Source organism: Labeo rohita, chromosome 8 (assembly GCF_022985175.1).
Source record: "Labeo rohita strain BAU-BD-2019 chromosome 8, IGBB_LRoh.1.0, whole genome shotgun sequence".
NCBI classification, from domain to species: domain Eukaryota; kingdom Metazoa; phylum Chordata; class Actinopteri; order Cypriniformes; family Cyprinidae; genus Labeo; species Labeo rohita.
In genome coordinates, this window is record NC_066876.1 from 17,601,660 (window position 1) to 17,611,771 (window position 10,112).

The 10,112-nt window shown below is 34.0% G+C and overlaps 1 protein-coding gene across 2 annotated transcripts; it reads left to right on the forward strand.

Annotated features, from left to right (window-relative positions):
- Positions 1 to 1,089: 1,089 nt before the first annotated feature.
- Positions 1,090 to 9,276, forward strand: adipor1b (adiponectin receptor 1b). 2 transcript variants are annotated; one of them, XM_051117379.1, is made up of 8 exons: positions 1,090 to 1,349; positions 2,039 to 2,252; positions 4,326 to 4,445; positions 4,613 to 4,784; positions 5,283 to 5,469; positions 8,026 to 8,213; positions 8,300 to 8,493; positions 8,570 to 9,276. In XM_051117379.1, the coding sequence occupies exons 2-8, from the start codon at positions 2,100 to 2,102 to the stop codon at positions 8,696 to 8,698; spliced, it is 1,143 nt and encodes a 380-aa protein (XP_050973336.1). In that variant the 5' UTR covers positions 1,090 to 1,349; positions 2,039 to 2,099; the 3' UTR covers positions 8,699 to 9,276. The 2 variants fall into 2 exon arrangements, with proteins under 2 accessions (XP_050973336.1, XP_050973337.1); XM_051117380.1 differs by having other exon boundaries at positions 1,092 to 1,349; positions 2,039 to 2,231; positions 8,570 to 9,275.
- The last annotated feature ends 836 nt before the right edge of the window (positions 9,277 to 10,112 follow it).

The window sequence follows — 10,112 nt, forward strand, 5'->3', positions numbered from 1 at the left end:
TCCTATTTTGTGTGGTGGTCATTTTGAATACCACATAGAAGTACACTACCAGTCAAAAGTGTTTGAACAGTAAGATTTCCAATGTTTTAGGGGGGGTTATAGAAATTATTTTTAAAATATTTTTATTTAGTAAGCATGCTTTAAAGTGATCAAAAGTGATGATAAAGACATTTATAATGTTACAAAAGATGTCTATTTTAGATAAATACTGTTCTTCTGAGCTTTCTATTCATCCAAAAAAAAAAAAAAAAAAAAAACTATAATAATAATAAATGTTTTTTGAGCAGCAAATCAGAATATTAGAATTATTTCTAAAGGATCATGTGACTGGAGTAATGATGCTAAAAATTTAGTTTGAAATCACAGGAATAAATTACATTTTAAAATATATTACAATAGAAATATTTTAAATAGTAAATATATATATATATATATATATATATATATATATATTTTTTTACTGTTTTAGCTGTACTTTGGGTCAAATAAATGCAGGCTTGGTGAGCAGAAGAGATTTTAAAAAAATAAAAAAATAAAAAACATTGGTAGTGAAAAAAACTGGTAGTATATTTTTAGACCATTTAGCTTTTTATAATCATATCCACAATTGTTTTGTGTGTTAGCAAGTGTCACAAACGCCTCCAAGCTTTGTACCAGGGAAATAAATACAATATTCAGAATAACGATCAATGTACTTGTGTATACGGGTCAGTGGCTGTATCAATTAATGTATAAAAATAGAAATAAATGTGTCAACATGCTGATGAAGATCTACTTCTAAGATAACTTTTAGAGGTTTCTTAGATAATTAAGAAGATTATTTCTGGTTTTCCTAATAAATTAATGCAATTTGCACTAATATTTAGCATGAACACGATAGTTAGATCACATTAGAATTTCTCTTGTAAATGTATGCATAATGTCCACTACAGTTTAGCGAAAAGGACTTTAGTCTGACTCGTGTTATTTCAAGTCAACAAGACAAGTCTGTTTAATATAAACATTACAGTATTTTAATGCCTCTCCGTTTGCACAACATTTGTCTAAGTTTCCCAATAAAGAATATCTGATCAGCCGCAGGTCACAGCCGTTGGTCAAACGGGTTCCGGTATCACGTGTTCTTCCCTGTCTGACAGAGAGACAAAACGTACCCACACTGTCTCCCCGCGCTGACATAGCATACTGTATAGCAGACTGATTTAACCTGTTTAAGTTACGGTATTTGGTTTATGATTTGCTACTAAACTGAACCGGCCGGTTCTACAGGTTTCATAGCGACTCATAGCGACAGGACGGCGAGTAGCTGCTGGTGAACTCCCATTAAATAACCTGACAGCCTGTGCAGCCAGGTAACGTATGGACGCTGATCTCTTATGTTATTAACTCTAGTCTGTAATATTAATTTACGAGCTGTGATGAAAGTAACCATATGTTTTTGTAATTAATGATCAAATCAGACATAAGGATGTGCGCTAGCATGCAGGCTAGTGTTGTCGGCTTTGGCCAAACTGATTCAGTTCAGTCATATGACAGCGATGTTACACGCCGTATAATAATACAAACAACAGGATGTTTAGCAGATCGCCGCTCGACGGGAGAATCTTAGTATTTTTATTTTTTTTTTAAAATGGTTGATTATTTGTTTGGTTAGCATGCTAAGTTAACAGGATGTAAACATCTGACATTATGGAAAACTGAAGCAGTCAGTCCAGTCTGAGCAGAAAAACAACTGATCATCATATAACTGATTATACGAATACAATTCAAGTTAAAACTGATATTTTTAAACTAGTTTACTCTGAATCAAATAACTATTAGAAATGAGCTTAAGGGGCCCACCTGAATTTTTTTAGGGGCTTTTGTTTGTCATACCCTTACTTTATAGTAACAGTTGAAGTGAATCAATTGATTATTAATCAGCTGATTAGATAAGCTAATAATGTAATATTATGAAATCTATGATTGGTCTATCTTGACCACATGGCTAGTGTTGTTAACAGCAATGTTTTAATCTGTACTTTTTATGTATCCTCATCAGGCCTAGATTTTGAACCGTGGTTCAAGGTGGGAACTTTGGGGAATTTTAGGTTTGTCTCCCCATGACAACGTGTCACCATGGAGACTGCGGCTCCAGCAGTGATGCCGAGCGGCGCACCTCTGATGATGAGGACGCGGAGCTCGCTGAGCTTGGACCGCTGCTGACCAATCCAGCTAAAGCAGAGAAATCAAGAGTGAGTTGTGGGTCATTTGGGGTCAGTAGGATTTTTATTTGAAGAAATTTATTTTTATTTTATTTTGTTTTGAAGACAAATTAAGTTGTTTAAAGGTTACAGTAAAGATGTTTATAAAGTATTTAAAATATTTCGAATAAATTCTGTTTGTTGAACATTCTGTTTATCAGACGTGAAAAGTCAGCTTTGTTATTACTGGAATAAATAGCATTTTAAAATATATTAAAATGTCAAACAATTCTTTTAAAAAAAAGTTCTTTTTTTTAAACTGAATTTTTTAATCAAATACATGCAGCCTTGCTGACAACAAACCTTTAAAGGGGTCATCGGATGCCCATTTTCCACAAGTTGATATGATTCTTTAGGGTCTTAATGAAAAGTCTATAATATACTTTGGTTAAAAATTCTCACCCTTTTTACCTTGCCAAAATCAGCTTTGCAAAAATCATCTTGTTCTGATCAAGGCTGCTTTAAATGCAAATGAGCTCTGCTCGCTCCACGCCTCTCTTCTCTCTGTGGAAAGACGAGCCTGTTTACTTCAGCTGCGTTTAGCCGCTAAACTTGCTAACTAGCATTTGATTAGAAAAGGCGATCGCAAAGATTCATAAAAAAAAACCTTATACTCACTTCTGCTGTAAGTGACGCTGGATCACGAATGATTCGCGCGAACATAGACGGATATATGTAGATCGGGAGGCGCGTTTCATTCACAAACAAATGTAATCTACTGCATCTTCAGCTGCTCAGATGTGGGGAGTAAATGACGACCACTATGTTCATTATTACATCCAGTTACACAACACCTCAATCGCTCAATCGGAGATATTCTTGTTTAACTTACATCCCTGCTCCGGCATCTAAACAAAAGAGGGTGGACTGTTACAGCTGATCTGAGGTAAAACGCTCATGTCAATCAACTATCGTGGGAGCGGCCTCTGTCGGTGTGACTCCACATTGACAGGCATCTGAGAACGGCTCGATTTGAAAAAGGGGATATTATTTTTACAGATTAATTAAAAACCACTGGGTGGATTTTTATCATTATGGGGTAGATTTGTACATACACTGCCAACACACATTAATGTTCAAACAGCATGTAAAAGTGAACTTAGCATCCAATGACCCCTTTAAATGGTAATGTACTCTGCCGTTCTAAAGTTTGAACGGCTTTTTAGAAAGATTTTTAATGTTTTTAAAAGAAGACTCCCGCTCATCAAGGCTGATTTTATTGGATTAAAAATACAGAAAAAAATTAACATTATGAAATATTATTGCAGTCCAAAATAGTGCTGTTCTGTTTTAATATACTTTAAAATAGAATGTATTCCTGTGATGCAAAGCTACATTTTCAGCATTATTACTTTAGTCTTCAGTGTCATGTGATCGTATTATATTTTATGTTGGAAACACCATTATGCTGCTTTATATTTATTTTGAAAAATTTAATACTTTTTCAGGATTCTTTGATGAATGAAACATTAAAAAGAACAGAATTTATTTAAAATAGAAGCCTTTTGTAACAATATACAATACTGTTCAAAGTGTGGGGTCAGTACATTTTTTCTTTCTTTCATACTTTGAAAGAAATGAATAGTTTTATTCAGCAAGAATGTGTTAAATTGATAAAAAGTGATAGTAAAGACTTATATTGTTAGAAGAGATTTGTATTTTGAGTAAATGCTGTTCTTTTTACTCATCAAAGAATCCTGAAAAAAGTATCACAGGTTCCAAAGAAATATTAATCATCACCTGTTTACAACATTAATAATAAATCAGCATATTAGATTTATTAGATGATTGAAGGATCATGTGGACACTGAAGACTGGAGTAATGATGTTGAAAATTCAGCTTTGCATCACAGTAATAAATTCTATTTTAAAGTATGTTAAAATAGAAAACCACTATTTTAAATTGCAATAATATTTCATAGTAATACTGTTTTTTCCTGTATTTTTGATCAAAAATGGAACTTTGAGCATTAAAGACTTCTTTAAAAAACGGCAGTATACATATAATAGATGTAGAGAGGCAAGAACAACTAAACTAAACTAAGAACGGCTAAAAGTTAATTAAAAGCATGATTGTTGTTGCAGGGTGCGTCAGCATTTCCTGATGAGGATGAGAATGAGGAAGAAGATGAAGGTTTGCGGGTGGTTACACTGCCCATGCAGGCACACCATGCCATAGAGAAGATGGAGGAGTTTGTACACAAGGTGACAAATGTTTATCCTCAACTGTCCTAGAACTCCTAATGACGTATTTCCAAAAGTGCCATATATTTAATTAGTCTTAATGTTTGTATTTCAGTTTGATTGTAACATAAATATGGCCTGTTCTAGTCTGAGATGTTTGTGTTAAAGCAAAGTGTTACCATTACCAGGTATGGGAAGGACGTTGGCGAGTTATTCCATACCATCTTCTCCCTGACTGGCTAAAGGACAATGATTACCTGCTCCATGGACACCGGCCACCCATGCCGTCCTTCCGTGCCTGTTTTGGGAGCATCTTCAGGATTCACACAGAAACTGGAAACATCTGGACGCACCTTTTGGGTCTGTGATATGAGATATTGTAATAATGTGATAATGCAAAAAAAAAAGTATTGATGAAAAGTAATACTATATATTACTTTTCATCCATACTCCAGTCTTTGGTGTCACATGATCCTTCGGAAATCATTCTAATATGCTGATTCGTTTGTCAAGAAACATTTCTTATTATTACTATCAATGTTGAAAACAGCTGTTCTGCTTAATGTTTTTATGGAAACCATGATAGATTTTTTTTTCTGGGCTCTTTGATTAGTATTGAAATCTTTTGGGACAATGTAAAAGTCTTTACTGTAATTTTTAAACACTGCTATGTCATATATCCCGTGGCTTTTTAAGAAAGATAAATTGTATGTGATAATCTGATATGTATGAATCCCTTGAATCACTGCCCTGAGGATTACATAAAGTATACCACTTCTAATGTCATTTAAACCTGTAATTATGGTTCTGGTATGACATTTTGAAGGCTAATTACGCTATCACAATGTCTCCCTACAGGCTTAATTCTGTTTCTGTGCTTGGGCACACTGACAATGCTGCGGCCAAATGTGTCATTCATGGCACCTGTCCAGGAGAAGGTGGTGTTTGGGATGTTTTTCCTGGGTGCAGTTCTTTGTTTGTGCTTCTCCTGGCTTTTTCACACTGTCTACTGCCACTCGGAAAAGGTCTCCAGGACTTTCTCCAAGTAAGTGACACCAGTTTTTATCCTCTTTGTGTGTGAGCATATTATGAGAGCCTCGGTAAGTGGCATTCTGCACACTGATGGCCAAGAGTTTGGAATAATTAATCAAAAATAATCTAAAAACAGAAGTATTGTGAAATATTATGGTAAAATAACTGTTTTCTACCTGAATACATTGTAAAATGTAATTTATTCCTGTGATGGCAAATACTTTTTTTTTTTTTTAGCAAGGATGCACTAAATTCATTGAGTGTGACAGTAAAAATGTTTCTTTTTTTCTATTTCAAATAAATGTTCTGAAAGATCATGTGACACTGAAGACAGGAGTAATGGCTGCTGAAAATTCAGCTTTGCCATCACATGAGTGAAATGAAATTACATTTTAATGAAATGAAATTACATTTTAAAATGTATAAAAATGTATAAAAAAATAAAATAAAATGGGATACAGTTATATAAAATTTTAATAATATAGTAAATTCAGTCCTGGTGAGAATAAGAGACGTCTTTCACTATCATCAAATACAATGATTCATAATCGTAATTGTTCCAAGCGTTTGGCTGCCAGTGTATAGTAGGGAAGCCCATTTCTGCAATTTTTTTTTTTTTTTTTTTTTTTTTTTTTTTTGAGTTTACGTAATTTTCTTTTCAGAATTGTGTGATATAAACATGCAATTGCAAGAAATAAGTGTAACTTTATTTCTCACAATTGCGAGTTTATATCATTTTTTTTTTTCTTAGAATTGCATGATATAAACTCGCAATTGCAAGAAATGGTCACAATTCTGAGAAATAAAGTCAGAATGGTGAGGTATAAACTCATTATCCTGACTTTTAAAAAAAAAAAGTCACAATTCTGAGAACATATCTGTCTTTTCTTCTTACCTCTGAAATGAACTTTATAACTGACAATTGTGAGTTTATATCTCACAGTTCTGAGAAAGAAGGCCAGAATTGTGAGATAATTCGCAATTGCATGTTATAAAGTCAGAATTTTGAGATATGAACTCTATTCTGACTTAATAAATCAAAACTGTGAGTTTATATCTCACAATTCTGAGAAAAAAGTTCAGAATTGCAAGTTGTTTACTTGCAATTGCATGAAAAGTAGTCAGAATGGTGAGTTAATCACAAAAGTTTGTTAAACGTTATAAAAGTTATAAAAGTTATACATATAAACATATAAACATATAAACTTGCAATTCTGAGGAAAAAATCTGAATTGTGAGTTTATATTTTACAATTCTGAGGAAAAAAGTCTGAATTGCGAGTTTACTGTGTATCTCACAATTCTGAGTTTGCATAACACAATTCAAAGAAAAAAGTTGCTTCCTTCTTTTACTCAGAATTGAGAGATACAAACTCAGAATTGAGATAACAACTCTTCTGACATTTTTTCAGAATTGCATGATATAAATTCGCAATTGCAAGAAAAAAAAGTCAGAATTGCGAGTTTATCCCAAAAGTTTATAACATTATAAACTTTATAAAAGTTATATAAGATATAAACTTGCAATTCTGAGAAAAAAATCTGAATTGTGAGTTTGTATCTCACAGTTCTGAGTTTGTACATTATTCAGTGCACTGTGATTGGCCGAATACTTCAAGCGTGACCGAAATGTTACGCCCCTTATCATGTTGTAATGCAGTGTCCCAGCACGATGAGACAAACAGTAAAAACCATGATAAATAAGGCATTTGTTGTATCCAGTGAGGACATAATTATTACATACGGATTATGACTCATACTGCCCTTTTATGCATTGTGTCGTGTCGCTTCATGTAAACATAACACCATGTCTGCATTTGTGATCATAGAAAAGAAAACCAACAAGCACTACTCTACACTGCTCAGAACTCGCATTTGAATAGCAGTATAAAAATGTACTTACAGGCTGTGAGTCAGAAGCGCCGAACTGTCCTTGCAAAGTTGAAATAGCCCCACTTTATAGTGTGCACAGACGGCGCTGTAGGCTACTCTCCCAGGTTCAGAAAACAGTCCTCCGTAAAATGCACTGCTCACACTCGAATATTTGCATTGTACTGTTCTGGAACAGTGTTGTAAATATAACTTAACCACTGATTTCTAGTTGTGTACTAATTTGGAAGGCCAAATAAAGTACTTTCACTTTCGCAACAAAACACACAGCATCTCCACAACATGGCGGCGACTGCAACAATACTACAGCGAGAATAAAAGTTATGAATTCTTTTTTTGCGTATACATTTGGACAGTGTTAAGCAAATCTTCCCACACCACAATGTAGATTTGTGGGGGCGTGTTTGAATGAGCTGTTTTAGGAAGGCGTGGCTGAGTCTTAACTCTTATAAAGAATATCTCTTTGGGCTTAAGACTTTAATCTTTGCAACTTTACAGATCTTTTATATGCATGAACAGCTTGTAACACACCAAGGACAAAAGAAAACATGAAATTGCATCATATGACCTCTTTAAAAAGTAGCAGTTAGCTTTTTTTCTTATCTGTTTAGGGGTGGAAACTGGCTTCCACAGTATAGACATGGCCTTCATTAACTTGATTTTATTTTTTATGTCTGTAGGTTGGATTATTCTGGTATCGCGTTGTTGATCATGGGCTCATTCGTTCCGTGGCTGTACTACTCGTTTTACTGCTCTCCTCAGCCGCGGTTCATCTATCTCTCTGTTGTATGTGTGCTGGGTGTCGCTGCCATCATTGTGGCCCAGTGGGATCGATTCGCCACCCCTCGCCACCGGTCCACACGTGCAGGTAAACATGCTCACCTGCTTCTCTAAATGCTCCACCTGCCTGATTGATTACAGATGATGCATAAAACATGTTTCTTCCTTATTTAGGTGTTTTCCTGGGCCTCGGTCTGAGTGGGCTCATCCCCACAATGCATTTTACCATCGCAGAGGGTTTTGTGAAGGCAACAACAGTGGGTCAGATGGGCTGGTTCTATCTGATGGGTGCCATGTACATTAGTGGAGCGACGCTTTATGCAGCACGGATACCTGAACGTTACTTCCCTGGAAAATGTGACATCTGGGTAAGAATCTTTGTTGCATGTAGTATTGTTAAGTGGCCTAAAAAGTTGGTTTCTCATGGTTTCTGTCTGTTCTCAGTTTCAGTCTCATCAGATATTCCATGTGCTGGTGGTCGCGGCGGCGTTTGTCCATTTTTATGGGATCTCAAACCTGCAGGAGTTTCGTTATGGTCTGGAAGGAGGCTGCACAGATGACACTCTGCTGTAAAAAAAAAAAAAAAAATCACTTGAACTTTGGCCAGTGCCTGCTCACTTCACCATAAACCTGGACCCGACACAATGCTGATTTAAAGATTTTTATTATCTCTTGAAGGATTTTAACATATTTGAATAAGATGTGTATTTGTTAAGATGCTTAAACTGTTGGATACATGAGGTAGTCTTGTGTTTATATTGTTCTTTACTGTTTCAATGCAGCACAGAATTTATTGTAAATCACTGGAATAAATCATAAAGCATCACAGAGGTTTGGAGAGACACTACCTCCTCTAACACTTTTTCTTTTGATCTATTGGTTCATGGTTCTGTACTTTGTAAGAAATTTAGGGAAAACGCATTTGAACATGCTTAGGCCTCAGTTTTCTCAAACATGTTTGCATGATCATTCATTAACTTTTGACCTGAAATGCTTAAACCCAGAGCTTTGGGATTCATGTTGGGACTCAATTTTAGCTTCTGTTTGAGTAAATCAGGGTTTCAGTTCAAAATACTTGCACTGGTTTTAGAAGTCAAGATATTTAAAAAGAGCAAAATAAAGATAAAACGCCTAGAAATTGCTTGCTTTGTTCATTAATAGGTCTTTTTGAAAGTATACTGTATACAGTACCAGTCAAAAGTTTTTGAACGGTAAGACTTTGAATGACTTTTAAAGTCTCTTCTGCTCATCAAGCTTGCATTTATTTGATTCAAAGCACAGAAAAACAGTACAATTTTGAAATATTTTTACTGTTTAAAATAACTGTTTTCCATTCGAATATATTTTAAAATGTAATTTATTCCTGTGATTTCAAAACTGAATTTTTAGCATCATTACTCCGGTCACATGATCCTTCAGAAATTATTCTAATATTCTGATTTGATTCTCAGAAAACATTTATTATTATTATTATTATTATTATGTTGAAAACAGCTAAGTAGAATTCAAGTTTTTAAATGGTATAGTGTATAATGTTACAAATGCTTTTTATTTCAGATAAATGCTGATCTTTGGATATTTCTATTCATCAAAGAATCTGGAAAAAAATTTACTCAGCTGTTTTAAATATCAATAATAACAATAATAGTAATAAAAACAATTTTTTGAACAGCAAACCAGCATATTAGAATGATTTCTGAAGGATCATGTGACGTTGAAGACTGAAGTAATGATGCTGAAAATTCAGCTTTGATCACAGGAATAAATTACATTTTAAAATATATTAAAATAGAGAGCAGATATATTAAGTAGTAAAAATATTTCACAACATTACTACTTCTGCTGTATTTTGGATCAAATAAATGCAGGCTTGGTAAGCAAAAACATTAAAAATCTTACTATATATATATATATATATATAGTAAAATATTTATTTAGTTTCTTTTATATTTTAATTTTTTAATTTCATTTTTTTATTACTTTTTTA

Bases quoted from the DNA above. Each gene is read 5' to 3' on its own strand.
- adipor1b (XM_051117379.1), top strand. From the start codon at position 2,100: ATGACAACGTGTCACCATGGAGACTGCGGCTCCAGCAGTGATGCCGAG. The intron at 4,446-4,612 runs GTGACAAATGTT...TACCATTACCAG, and splicing joins TGGAGGAGTTTGTACACAAG to GTATGGGAAGGACGTTGGCG. The intron at 4,785-5,282 runs GTCTGTGATATG...GTCTCCCTACAG, and splicing joins CATCTGGACGCACCTTTTGG to GCTTAATTCTGTTTCTGTGC.